The sequence below is a fragment of the Psittacula echo genome, assembly GCF_963264785.1.
Source record: "Psittacula echo genome assembly, chromosome: 3".
NCBI classification, from domain to species: Eukaryota; Metazoa; Chordata; class Aves; order Psittaciformes; family Psittacidae; genus Psittacula; species Psittacula echo.
This window is the reverse complement of record NC_137736.1, coordinates 19,080,632-19,095,489: the sequence shown is the minus strand read 5'-3', so window position 1 is coordinate 19,095,489 and position 14,858 is coordinate 19,080,632. Positions and strand designations below refer to the sequence as shown.

At 34.8% G+C, this 14,858-nt stretch overlaps 1 protein-coding gene across 5 annotated transcripts in view; it reads right to left on the bottom strand.

The window, feature by feature from the left end:
* Positions 1–14,858, bottom strand: part of DCAF6 (DDB1 and CUL4 associated factor 6) — an 85,279-nt gene that overhangs the window by 42,669 nt on the left and 27,752 nt on the right. For all 5 annotated transcript variants that reach the window (XR_013956350.1, XM_080612054.1, XM_080612056.1 and 2 more), the window contains exons 5-10: positions 12,426–12,539; positions 11,155–11,290; positions 9,780–9,994; positions 7,995–8,088; positions 4,257–4,376; positions 3,771–4,016 (exon numbers count right to left, since the gene is read on the bottom strand). Coding sequence is in view for 4 of the 5 variants with exons in the window: in XM_080612054.1 (XP_080468180.1) it covers positions 3,771–4,016; positions 4,257–4,376; positions 7,995–8,088; positions 9,780–9,994; positions 11,155–11,290; positions 12,426–12,539 (925 nt within the window). In the remaining variant the exon portion in view is untranslated. The remainder of the gene's footprint in view (positions 1–3,770; positions 4,017–4,256; positions 4,377–7,994; positions 8,089–9,779; positions 9,995–11,154; positions 11,291–12,425; positions 12,540–14,858) is intronic.

Below are 14,858 nucleotides of genomic sequence, written 5' to 3'. Positions count from 1 at the left end.
GGCCTATCCTCGAAGTATTTCTATCAAGGGCACTCTGGAGTATTCTGTATGTATGAAAAAATCTGCAAAGGAAAAAATACCAGCACTATGAAATCTTAAAATACTAGGGAGCGTTACATTGGCATATAACCTTTAATCCAAACAAAACCTTTACAAATATTCCATAACCCTCACTCTTGCAGTGAAGCAAACAAATTTTCAATTTTCTTGTATAAAGAGAAATAAACCCAAAGACAGAATCCAGTAATTCAAAAACCAATGGCAAACACCAGTTAATATCAAACAGCCACGAGCTCTAATGTCCTCAATCTAATACCACATCTGGGAAACTCACCCTGCCAGTTCATGGTTCATGAGGTTTAGCAAGAAGGAAAAAGATATACTTTCTAGAAGGAATATGGCATCAAAGAGATTTGCTATGAATAATTTTCATGCGCTATGGATATTTAGGGAACTTAAAAGCATTTTCTACACTGTTTGGATTTCTAAGGAAATTTCAATAACGTCTAAAAATTGCAGTTTTTGATACTTGCTGCGGATTCAGTTCCACTCAGTGCAGAGACAGTTACAATTTAAGATGTAAAAGGAATTACAATTCAAAATGTAAAGAGGTAACTACTATCCTGAATATGCTCAATGACAACACCTTTTAACATAGTTCAGAATCTCTAAGCAAATGTTTATTTTTGCCAACAAATGGAGTGAGGAAATAGAAATACAAAAAAACCAGCTATTACCACTTTCCCATTCAAAATTTAAAAGCAAAGTTACTTTATATCAGAACATATATAAAAATTAAGCTTTGTCCTAATTAGTCAATTGCTCCTCTGTCCATGTCATGTGCCCCGTCTCCGTTCACCCCCCCACCTTCCCCCAATGTTACCAATGTGTATCTGGAATATTATTGGGGGGGAATACTATATTTCACAGTTTGTTGTATCTGATGTTTATTTGTGATTTAAAACTACAGCATCTTAAAATTGATGTAAAATATGAATTAACGGTTTCCACTGAATGGGCCAAGCTGTGTAAGAAAATAAATTTCATTTTTTCCCTTAGTGACAAGCATGAAAATCTCCAGCGATTGTTGTCTCATTATTAAAAAAATTGATTATTCAAACATACTGACAAGAACAGGCTACTGCAATTTCGCACTGATCTTGTTGATTATTTACAACTTACTCAAATGTTTCAATTTTATTCTTCTAGCATATACATTCTAATAGACTTATTCCAACAAGCTACAGCACTGAATCATCTTTGTACTATTTTGAACATGTACTTTTCCAAAACATTAAGAGATGAAGCAATTCAGATGCAGAAGATCACATGCTCACCACATGGCATATTTTTCTGGAACAATATATATGAATGATAATACATATGCAAAGATATTGCTACTTCAAAGACAGAATTACCACCAGCACCTGCATTCAGCACAGAAATCTGTAGAAATGACTTATGGAAAGCTGTCTATAAGTCTGCTCCATTCTGTACTACGAATTCATGCTCCAATTCTAAACAAGTCATTATCCAAAAGCATATTCTTCATTTTCTAAGTCTTTGCTACAATATTCAGATTTGTATCTACCACCGTTTCATGCAAAATGATGGCTGAAGGCCTCTTGCTTGCTTTCTTCTGTTTCTCAAAATGCTTCCTCAGTCATCCATCTTTTACAACATAGCTTTATGCAGTCTTCCTACTCAACCCCACTGTATTTAAACTACTATTCCCATTATCAGTTTCCCTATCCTGCCATTCCAAAAAGGTTTTATTCAGCTCTGAACAAACTGAGGGAACCCTGCTCTTGATGCAGCCAGCAGTATTTTCACAGAGAGTCTGTGAGTAAATAAAATCTCAGAACTGAGCACTGTCATGGTTTACGTAAGTACGCAAATATTCCAAAATGGAAATTCACATTCAAACCTACCCATTCATAAACCCACTTCTACTGCTCTGCCATAACCTGCTCCCTCTGCCCAGGAACTTCCCCTCTCCCTGAACTTGCCCGTGTTACCCAAAGACTTGCCTGATAGGAATGTGTTTTAAAAGCAGTGTAACTGGATAAGATGCTTACTAGCTGTGCAAACATATAAGTTTACATTAAGTTTACTCCTGCAGGAGTCCTGTAGACAATTTAAAGGTGACACCTGATCCTAATACTAAATTCCGCATACAGCAATAAAGAATACCAGATGAAGTTTTGCTTTATTTCTGTGGGTTTGGAGTGTGTGCTATAGCAACTTTCTTTTTTTTTTTAACTTTTAAGAACCAGTGGCTAATCTGACAGCCTGTTTAGGTGTACTCGAAGAACCTATCAAACATTATACAGTAAATTAGAAAGTATCTACTGTCACCAAAACAACCACCATTACCCCATTCCCCCTTTGAAACTGAATATATGAAAAGTCTTAAGTCCACAGTAACACAGGGAAAGAGGAAATACATTTAGAGAAGAGCAGGATTAAGAAATGACAATTTCAACTTCATGCTAGCAGAATAAACTTTTACTTAGAAATTCAGACAGACTCAGAGACAAGAATAAAACACTTTTTCTGGTCAGCATACATTTCTTAAAATGCTTCTGCTCACTGTATATTTCTTCTAAACAAGTATCAGACTAAGGTAAGATTTGAAAGGGTGAGAATGATACATCTAAGGAATTTCATCTGATGTTTTTATCTTTCCTGTCTTTCAGATACCAGATATCTAATTATTTCTCACCTGTCCCAAAGATTTTGGCTGCAGCAGCCACAGTACACTGAATGTAGCAAATCTCCTTGGGAAATCTCCATCTCTCCTTTACTCCAGAACATCCAATTTAGGGCCTTTTCCAATGACAAAGACCTTGATTATTTTTTATTCACCACCACCCCCAACAGAATTGCTACAAGACAAAAGGCAAATGTATGAAAACACCACTGGATTTTAAAATAATCAGGTCCAAACCTGTAGGCATTTTAGATTGCATGAGCCTTTCCACCTCAACTATGAGGCCTAGAAAGTCACTTTTAAAAAGTAAAAGTAAACTCTTGTGCAAATACTTAACTCTAAAGGGCATGGCATCTTTTACTGAATAGAGATGGAAAAGTACAAGTCAAAGCATAAGGTTGTCTTTTACTATCCAAATAAGTTTCTGACATTAACAGTGGAATACACTTTCTTCTTTTTCCCCACAATAAGAATGTAAGTCTGTATTAAACTGAGGTGAGTTTCTTCAAGATACACAAACTTAAAAATCAACAATTTATTAAACAATAATGGAATATCATGCAAGGTGATCCCTGTCTATCCAGACACTTTTGAGAAGCCAAAAAATACCATTGCTGACTCTGAAGATGTAGATTCCTACTGAAGGAGACATTCTCTACTTTTTCTTTTTCCCTCTGATTACAACAGGCTTAGGTTCTACTATTCATTGCACTGATGCTGCTACAGCCATGAAGAAGCCATGATGTTACTTATACTCCATGACAAGAACAGTAAGTTTAGAAAAATCATGCAATATTTTTTTATTTCTACTTCAAAAGACAATATTGGCTATCTCCTTTGGGATTCTCTCTTCAAATAAATGTATACAGTTGGAGGTTGTGCTCTTTCTTTAAACCACAGAGCTGCAGTCACTTGGTAATTATAAAATACCTGGACTCATTAAGTATGTGGAAGGAAGAAAACAAATTGAGATCAATTACCCAAAATATCCTAAAATAAAATTGCTTCTCACTGAAAGTATTTTACATAAACAATTACAAGATAGATTTCTTCTCACCAGACTGATGGAGCACAGGTTGAGCTGAGGCCCCTAAAGAAGGCCTTTGTTCATTATCAGGAGAGGACAATAATGAAGTTGAAGGGGGACTTTCTGTTGAAGACGACGTTGAAGGAGCTTGGGCTGACATTGTAGAAGAGGAAGATGATGGAAGTGGTTCAGAACCATCTAATTCCATTGCAGTTTCTGATTCTGTAGTAGGTGGCACGTTATTAGTAGCAGGAGCATCTATCCGATTAGTCCCACCTTTGATTAAAAATAAAATTAAAAGAAACGAAGAAAATAAAGAGCCCAAAGGTAAACTTACTCCATCTCTAAAGATCCATTTGCATTACTATTCGTATGGCAAACAAGTGTGCTTGGTTCTTCAGAGTACACTACATTTTTTTTAGTTCACACCTCAGAGAGGCTGATATTCATGGCCTGTACATCCAGTACAGGCATACTTTGTGTTGAAATTATTATTCTTGAAAAGAAGGATATCACCTCTGGACCGCGATCGTCCTCTTCCTCGATTGCTTTGTGCAACTTCACTAGCTTCTTCAAACCATCTTGACAGCATGTCTGACATCCTCTGCATTAGAGACACATTAGGACTTTGCTCCCCTGTAAAACAAGTAATACAAAAGTTTTATCTACAAGTCTACAAAATGTTCAGTTTCCCCCTTATTTTTTCTTCCACTAAAAAAAAGCCCTACACTGCAATTTATAATTCCCTGAATCATATCCCTTTTTCATCAAAACAGTCCAGCAAGAATTGGCAGCTGAATAAAGCACCACATAAAAACCAACAGTCCTTCCTCCTTTTCTGTTATACAATTATCTGGAGCTCTTGTACACGTGACATTGTGAAATTTATGTCATTCAGTTTTAAATGCTGGTTAAATAAGAAAGCCTAGATTTTTATGTTTTTTCCAGCTAATTACAAAATAACCACTTTTATCATTAAACAATGAAAGAGCAAAAAGACTAACATAAAATTGGCAGGTTTTTAATATTTCCAAAAGGTTTCCTCATGACTTAAGATTTTCCTCATAAGCACAATTTAATACAATAGCAGTGTTCTTTTAGGGTTTTTTATTTTCACACCTTTTGGATCTAATCTTAGGATTTCAAAAGACTGTCAAGCAGCAAAACCTCTGACATACTTTCAACATAAAACATTTTATTCTCATTTTATATTTTATTACATATGAAACAAAATTTGTTCCAAGAGAGACTGTAAGAAAAATTCCATTTGTAAAGGGCTGAAATAGAATATTTTAATCTTTCAGTGCTTTTTGTATTCTTGAAATGTGATGCTTTGGCAGAGGTTATTTGGTTTGACATTATTTTTAACACATTGGGTTTTTTCAGTAGAAGCCCATTCCTCTGGACTGGACCATTCCACTCTTACTGAAGTAAGAGCTTCTGCTGCCCCCTCCTTAACCATCTTGGAAGTACATGGTGTTTAAGGAACTTTTGGAATAGTTTTGAAATTTAAGACCTTAGGGAATAGAATCCCTGTGAAGTACAATTACTTATCAAAATACAGATGTGAAAAAAAAAAACCAACAAAAAAAACCCCAACCACTCTGCATACGAAAGCTAACATTGAAAGATTCTGGAGCGTATTTGGGAAGAACATGTACCATGAGAACATGGCAGTGCTGCTACCCACACGGATGTTATAAAAGCTGAAAGACTAAACAAATATCCAGAGCAACTGAGTATCTTTTAGGACTGCATATAATCTTCACTGCTAGGATATAGCTTTAATATATCTTCACTAGACCTTGCTTTTAGATTATTTGCTTGAGTTTAAAAGATGTTACTGGGAATGGAAAAGGGAAGGGTAACACACCACCATCACCTGCCCCAAACAATGCCTCTGAATCTGTCTGCCTTTATAATAAATCTGCCCCAATGCCTTTGTCTACCCTCATTTCCACACTGCAAGTCTCTGACCCTCCTCTGGGATCCTTCATTCCCTTCCTGTACCCCACACAGAGCAGCTCTGACCTCGGAAGCTTAAAACACACACACAAAACCAAAAAGCAACAGCTGAAGAAAACAGACAAAAGGTAGTTAATGATGGGAAGAGAGGACAATGAACAGGAAAGTAAGTCACTGGTCAGCACCACATGCCTAACTAATGTGATAAAGCTATTATCTCTCAGTCACTACAGAGTTGTATCTTTACTGTGTGTTATTTGATACTGAAGCTTTGCTTTGAGAAAATAAAAATCTAGACAATGTCTATATTAGAGGAGTCCTTTTCTCCAGCAGATTTATTTGATATAATGGGGAAATGATAGTTAGAAGGACACTGAAGACATTTAGCTGAGAAAGAATTTAGATAAAGTTTATTTAGCTGAATTCCTTTAACTGAGTTTTTTTTTTACTGGGTAGTTTTGTTTAGCATTGAGCAGTCACTTAGCATGGGAAGCTGAAGTGGCTAGAGCCTTATGCTGCAAGAAGCTAACTCCCAACTAGATAAAGCTGAACTTAATTTACACCCTGTGCTTAGTTATGTAAGCAAAGGCCTCGAGACCAGTGTAAACTGGAAGATAAAGGAGTTGCATCTGTCAGCAAGGAGAAACAAACTGGGAGAGATAAGTAATTTACAGGTGGCCTCAAGAACACAAAATAATCGAACAATGGGTGAGGAGATCCCAGACCGAAATTCACCACTGGACCAAGACATGTGCAAGGCATGTGAACAGTTTGTGATGGTCAGGTGCACAGCATGTAAGGGTACAGAGACCCAGAATTTTTTTGTTCTGGCTCCTTCCTCAGAGGCACCCAAGCTCAAGCTGTTCCTATTCCTGTACTGCTTGATTATTTTCCTAAGAATCAGGCATCTGAGACTCTGCTGCCAGAAACCCTGTGCAAAGAATTTTAAAAAAAAAAAAAAAAAATAACAAAAGCAACTTTGTGCAAAGGCAAAGCCACCACTACTTTTGATGGGAAAAACCTGCAACAAAAATGATAGCTGAAGTGTCCCTAATATGAGGAAGTATACAAATATGGTGTCTGGAATGAAAGCATCAAGTAAGCAGAATGTAAAACTGTTAATAATCAAATCCTGTGACATTAGGATATGAAGGCACATGAAGAAATTATGAAATTAAGAGAGCAGTTTAAAAGAAAGCAAAGAAAGTACTCCCTTATACAGTGGGTGAACTTCTGGATTTTTTTGCCATTGGAAATATTACCAACAGTTTCAAAAAAGGATTACAGAAACTCACAGGCAATAGAACCATATGCACATTCTAAAGGAACAGGTAGGAATGTACTTTCTAAGGTTTCTAATCCAGTAATTTTGAATACTGGGGGAGCAACAAAGACAAGAGACTAAGATAAGACAACAGGCTCAATGTTCTCTCCCCAGACAGCATCTCCTATTGTCAGTGTCAGATATAGAATCCTGCTCTACACGGACCATTAGCCTGATACACCTAGACGCTTCTAGTTTAGGGAATCAGGAAGATGAGAAAACCAACACAGAAAATCTAGAAAGGAAAATGGTAAGCAGAAAAGGGAACTAGAACAAATACAATGTTAGATTTAAACAGAAAAACAGACGAAGAGGAAGGTAAGTGACAAACTATCCTCTGCCCTGCTTTGGTATCTCATTTTCTCACACTAAAGCATAGCTTTGGAAATGTTCTAGTTACTAAATACTCAAGGAATTGAGTAATATATCACAATCATGAAATGATAAACATAAAAATTTAGTTACTACATGTATTTTATTAAAAAGTGAATGATATTAGAATCCTATTGCTTTGAATTTCAGACTCCTAATGTAACTTTACAGAGCATTTCATTTGTAATTTTGATTGCATGAGTCTTCACTACAAAAAGAGAAATATGCATTTGTGTTACTACATGACCAATGACAATAAAGTAAGCTCCCCTTGATTTACATCAGCCTAACTGAAGCAACATAATTTTTCTGGTAAGAATATTTTCAACTTTGACATTTTAAAAAAATCATTGCAGAACAGCAGTTCTGTGTTAAATACTAAAAAAAAAATAATAAAAAAAAAATCTTAAGACCTGTTTGATTCTTAAAATATGGACAGTTTAATCTGAAGCACTTACATATTTCAGGAATATTTGAGAAGAACTGAAAAATAAAACCCAAGCCAAACAAAAGGTAAAACAATAAAAAACCCCAACCAAAACAAAACACAAAAGCAGAGGTAACACCCTCCCCTCTAACTGCAAACACTTTACCATCTCTTTCTCGTTCACTCTCAGGCCTTGCTCTTGGTCCAGTGTCTGACCAATCCCCTCTTAGTCGCAAGCGTTTAACAGGAGGTTGCCGTAACTAGAAGAAAAAAGGTGGGGGGGGGGGCAAGAGGAGGGGTAAGAACAAGAACGGTATTACAAAGTTATTTATGTTGGACAGTACAGAATTTGAAGTCTAAATGTAAGTGCAGCATCTCCATTTTCTTAAGTTACATAAATTTGTATCCATCACAAAATATGTAATGTCAGCTTGAATTTCATTTGAAATTCATTGAAATTCATGAATTTCATTGAAATTCATTCATGAACATTCATGAATAAGCACAACACTGTATCAACAGAATTCATGAGTTTCAGCTACACAGAAATTCAACAGTCTAACCTAATGACTCTCAAAACTAACACAGCTTTTATTTTATGCAATATTAACTTTACTATGTTAATTGAGGCTTTCCATAGTGAACAATAATAATTAAAGTCTCTTCATGTCAAAAATGAAGCTTCAGTTTAACGCAATATGGATATGATATTAAACAAAAGGAAAAAAACAACTAGACATTGACAAAAGAAATACTTTGAAAATAAACTTCAGTTTATTTTTAACCTGTGGCTTTTTTTTTTATAACAGAGTTTTTTGCAGCAAGAAGTACAAAACAAGTACTACATAAGTAGTATTACTTTTTGTGACTTGAAGAGAAACAGCTAGTGCTTTGAACATTCAGAAAGGCAGCTCAGAGCCTGAAATTAAGTGTATTGGCTGGATGCTTCTGTCTTAAAAAAGAAGAAAAAAGAGAGAGAGAGAAAAAAAGGTGAACAGTTGTGTTGAAAATTTTAAATTAAATGCAAAACCCCTGTGGTGAAAGCACATTAAAGTGTTAACTTTCAGGAGCCAGCAGATTCAGGAAGAAAGCTTTACATTCCTTCTTACTCTATATAACTTAAAGACAGGGTGAAAATAAAATAGCATTTAAGGGAAATCATCCAGCAAGAAGAGATTACAGAATATATTCTGTGCCTACAAAATAAAAGAATGTATAGGATGTGTTATGAACAAGTGGTCACAATCTTCTCTCCATAGTAACCAGGCAGTCAATTCTCCACTAAATTACTTCGCATCAGATCAACATTACACAGGAAAAAGGGAGAAGTGCAGAACAATTTGTACATCACAGTTTTCTGGGTTCCTCTTTGCTTTCTCCTGCCTCAGTGCGGTAATGGTGTAACTCAAATGGACATTATTCCTCAGTCCTATGAATCTACACCTCCTTCTCATCAACATTATTTGTCCTAGTGGCCCAGTAAATACAGGATGGTCATTGCTAGTAACAGGCCTTTTTTAATACTGCTCAGTGGCCGTGGCTTACCTCCTCAATCTAAACATTCTGTACCCCCGCATCTCCGTCGTCATATGACAACTTTTAGCAAAGAGTATTTATTTCAAGGAACATGCTTCTGGTGTCATGGAAAATAACAGAGAATACACCTCAAAGTAACCTGCCACCTTTCCTGGTCTTATGACCTGAGGTTCACACAGATGGACTTATCTTTAGGAGAAGGAAACCAGACAAGAAAAAACCAGAGTGACAAAATACTGTAAATATATAAATAAATAGATCGTAAACATGCAGATTTTGTAACACAATCTACCTGTCACATCTCCATCTATGAGAACCAAAATGAATATAAGATTAATTTAAAGGGAAATACAAAGTGTGCCATGAGGAAAAAAACCCCCAAAAACCATGAAAACAGGTCATCCTAACCACTTGCCTCTTCCCGTCTCTCTTCAGCAGAAGGAACTTTAAGTTCTCGTGCTGTGTCATCCTTGGGATCAAACAAGTATATGTAATCCGAAGAGTAACTAACAAGGATCTCTTGTCCATCTTCACTATAACATAGAGATGTTACTCTGCAAGATTTGTTATTGAGATGAGGAGGAACAAAACGTGCCACCATTCCAACAGTGCCCCTACCGGCATAATTTCCTGTAAAAAAAAAAAAAGGAGAGGAGAGACAGAGAGAAAGAAATGACATTTACTATTGCAAACTGCCAACTACTTCAATATACTCCTTATTTAACATCCAACAAAAGATGATCAGGGGAAAGATAAGTATCCTGTAGCTTCTGCATTAAATTGGATCTGGATAGTGGCAGAGCTTACTAGTAATTTGTATTTTTATTTACGAACACTACATACATAATTAAAAAAATGAGAACACATACCTATCAAATGATGGTATATTGGTGCTGCCAAATGTAGCACAAATGGAAATTTTGGAAACTAAGAACATTTACAGAGTAATAATACATATCTATATCTACACACAAATTAGGAAGGACTTCATTATATGAAGTTTTGAAAATTTAGGACACATATTTGCTACCCAAAATGTTGTTTAAAATACTATTTTTTCTTTGAGACATAATAATACTATCCCTTTCTCTTCCACCACAATCATCAACAGGAAAACATTGCAAGAAATGACCGACTGTGTGACAGTTTACTTGCATGAATGTGTGTGCACAGCTATGTTTATTAATTCATGTGTCCAAACACTGATCATACATTATAAGAAAGAGATGTTAGAACTATGTAACACATTTTTGCTTGTCACCCATATCTTTTTCATAAAATCCTTGGATAAGCATCTGAAGCACTTGTAGCTCTTCAGTGAAATTATGCTAGATACAGCAACAACTACTGCAAAGCTAAGCATATTCCATGATACTAAGACCCCTTCCCATAAGAAGCAACACATTCCAGCATGGCAGAGTACAAGAATATATGGACTTCATTAAAATTCAGGTGGATGACTGCAGGCTGCTATCACTAGCTTTTAAAATCTTGGAATCACACACTTCAAGATAAGATAAGAGACATTATGAAAGGTCTTTTTCTGCATTCAGTATACAGTGTATTCTAAGATGGATTAAGAGATTTAAGTTTACTTACTTTAAGATTTCTGTATTAGCAAATATTAGAGTGAAATTACTCTATTATTACAAAGCATAGTTCTCAGAGAAGGAAGCTACATTTCATTTGGTATATTACATTTCAGTTATTAATCATCTATTTTGGGATAAAAGAATAGAAACTAGAACTGCAAATGGTTATAAAAGCTTACTGTAAGGTAAGGTTCCTACCTGTTGCTCTTGTACCAAGCATTCGTCGATCATATATCCTTACTGAGCTGTCAGAACAACCCACAGCAAGATAGTATGGGACTGGTGGACAGATAGCAACAGAAGTGGCAGCACGCCGACAGTTTATTAAAATATCCTGGAACAAACAGAAATATAGCATTCAAATAATGGCTCTGAATATGTGACGTATAATTCTAATTTTTACTTTAGGACATTTAGTCAACGAGTTTTTAAGAAAACTAGTTCTGGCCTTGTGAAAACAGATTGTAAATATGTCAAACAAAAAAGCCACTGTAGAGAAGGAAAACTATCATAGAACGAAATATAGCATGAGACCAACTAAAAAAGCAAACAAACAAAACCGACCAAACCACAGGAAAAAAACAAACAAACAAAACCCACAGAAACAAGACAACATACATTTAAGAACAGATAAGCATAACAACCACAGATTTATAAACTAGCTCACACCTTGGATTTTCCTATGGAAACACACGTAACTGTTTTAGAAGAGTAGAAGTAGTATAGAAGAGTACCAAATATGTAGAAACAGTATAAATTAATTTATACTTAAATAAATAAAGGATCAGAATAGATTTAATCTATTTAGATTTAATAGGTAATTGTATTGAGGAAGAAAAAAGAAAGAAAACCCTAAAATTGATAAATATGCACAAAGCTGAGTAAAATTAATTTGGAGTAGTAGTTCATACTTTGGCATCAGTTTTTCTTCAATATTAAAACTGTTCGTGAAACCCAAACACAGTGGACACCACCAATACCTTACCTTCCAGGGAGTAATACCAGTGACTAATTTGATCTAGTATCATTCATTGCCAAATCTTTTCTCACACACGGACAAACGATGCTCAAGAACACACAGCTGCAGATGATTTTGAAGGCTCATTTTTTGCCTTCAAATCTACACTTCATAGTAACTAAAGTAAACCAGACCAAGAGATTTAATTTCAACTGGAATCCTTTCTACCATATCTGAAGCCTCACATCAAAGTTCATAAACTAAAAAAAAATAAAAAAAATAAAAAATTGGGAGATATTAAAATTAAAATAAAATACATTAAAAAAAAAAAAAAGGTAGAAAGAAAAAAGACTCCCCAAACTTTTTTTGTTTCTCGGGAAACATGTTGTCATCTCCACCAACGACCCTGAAATCTATTATTTCTAAAAGCCTTACCAGAATTCATATCCTATGTTTGTATGATGTACAGCTCTACATTTAGGTCATCTTTATTAAAAGATTTCACTCTTACATCTTTACAATCTTCCTTTGTGCAACTTGTTTTGATTCGAGTATCAAACCATCTTACAGTGCCATCTTCACCACAAGAGAGGAAAGTATAGGGATCATTTGGTACTGTCATAATCTGATAAAAAACCAAAGGATTAAAAGAAAAAAAAGGTATTAATATTTCCAGAAATAACATTAATTTGAAAATAAAAACATCAACATCTTGAGCATCAGTAAAGACTGAAGCAATTATGACTGAAGTCAAACTTTCTATTGAAATAAAGAGGAAAACTGAAAAACTGCTGATGTTTCTTCATTTTCAAGAAAAGGTTTGAACTACTGAAATTAAAACGAGCTATGGAATTTCACATAGGATTAAGTATTTCTAGGTCAAAACTTAGATATTTCTGTTATCTTTTAATAAGGAACACACATTTACTGCAATCAGGTTTCAGATAAGTAATCAATTTGCTGCAATAATTTAACAGACACTCAGTTTATTCTCCATCAACTCACAGAAGACAGTAACAGACAAAACCCTCAGAAATCAGAATGACACGAAAATACTAGATGGCTTTCATTCTCATTGGGCCATTCCTTTACATTTAAACTAGTTCCCTGATGCACTGTGCATTAAAGGCTGTTACTAACCTATCCCCTCCCTGCACTTTATTTTTTATTTTGATTTATTTTTACTTCTTAAGAGGGCATGGCATTGCAACATTTTCCTGACCTCAGCCCTACTCAAACTGGGGAAGAGTCAGATGGAGTTTCATATGTATGGTGTTACTCAAGAAGGCCTCCTTTAGAAAAAATGAAAAAGTTAACCATAATGTTAAGGCTGAATTCCACAGGCCATTCACAAGATATCATGCTTTTACACTCTATCCTTTAAACGCAAGGCAGAGAATGCTGTAGAAACTATGAATATCTGTAAGTCTCTACCTAAAGTGGGATTAAAATGTAATCTCTGCAGGATTCAGCATTTCTTGCTGTCATCTCAGTATATTAACTGAGACAACATGTGCTATGCCAAATCTTATTGCTGCCAGACAAGTTTAACAGACTAAACAAAGACAAGGTTTTAATAACAATGGAACAACAAATATCTAAGCTATAACTATTATTCCTCAATAAATTAGCATTACATATGGAAATTAGTGTTTTGCACTACCCATTCACTCAAATTGATTTCATTACTGTAGTTACAGTTAGCCAGCAATTGTTCTTCAATCCACCAAATACTTCAAGCATTTCTACTATATTTCAATTCAGAGCTTTCATTTATATAATCTATTTTGTTCCAAGAATCTTGCTAAATGTGGTATTTTAACACAGCAAGCTCTTGTTTCTAGCAGCTACATTTTATTTTTGTTCACACTGATACTATTTTCACAATACACATGTAGTAGTGCACTACATACATCCACTTGCACAACAATTTTTATACACAGTATTTAAAAACATACTAAGTACTTTATAAACAAATAGAGAAATCGAGATGCAACAACTCCAATAATTACTATATTTATGTTCAATAAATGCACATTATGTATATGAAATCCTTTTTCACTAAAAAATTGTTTTCTATTTAACTTTAAAAATATATAGCTATATTATTATACTGTATTGAAAATATGAAGATAAGAGTTATTCATAAAAGTATATTCTTTCTGAAATGCCATTAACATGAAGGGCAATGAAAAGCATTTGGCTGAGTAAAAATTAACATGTATAAATATAAAAATATATAAAAATATATAAATATATATACTTGTATAAACAACCAATTCTTCAGAAACATGTTTCAAGAATTTCTCTCACCCTACTTATTCTGTTCTCTCCCACAATTAAAAACAATTGTCCGATTCTCTCACAGTTCATAACCACTACACAAATTTCCACATTCCTCCATTTCAATGAATGTTTTTGTAACATCTTGAACTGTCACAAACTCCAAGTTTAAAGCACAGTATAAATTCAAGCCGCACTCCCATTTAGAATTAATACCTCAGGGTAGATGATGTTAGCTTTTGTTATTTAGAGAATCCAAGCAAAGTTCTGTATTTAATATGATGATGTGGTTACAATACAGCTAGGCAGTAACATCACAGTATCTTCCCACTCAGAAACCTCTCAGTGACAAAGCTGTGTTACGTCAGAAGCTGAAGCTGCATTTCAGCCATTTGCTTGAAAAGCCCTATTTACTCTACTACACTTTCATATGCCGAGGCTCAAAAAAAGGTCTGCTATGTCACACAGTAATACACGTATTTAATGTTCAAGTATCAGATTTATGACACAGTAACAGAATTGATTATCTTTATAAAGTACCTTCCAAGATATTTTAATAACCCTATCTTTTCAAAGACTTTCTGAAGAGAGCTCAAGTTTAGATATGTTAAAGCTCAGTGCAAAACAGGCTAAGAAAAATAACATCTAAAAGAGACACCGT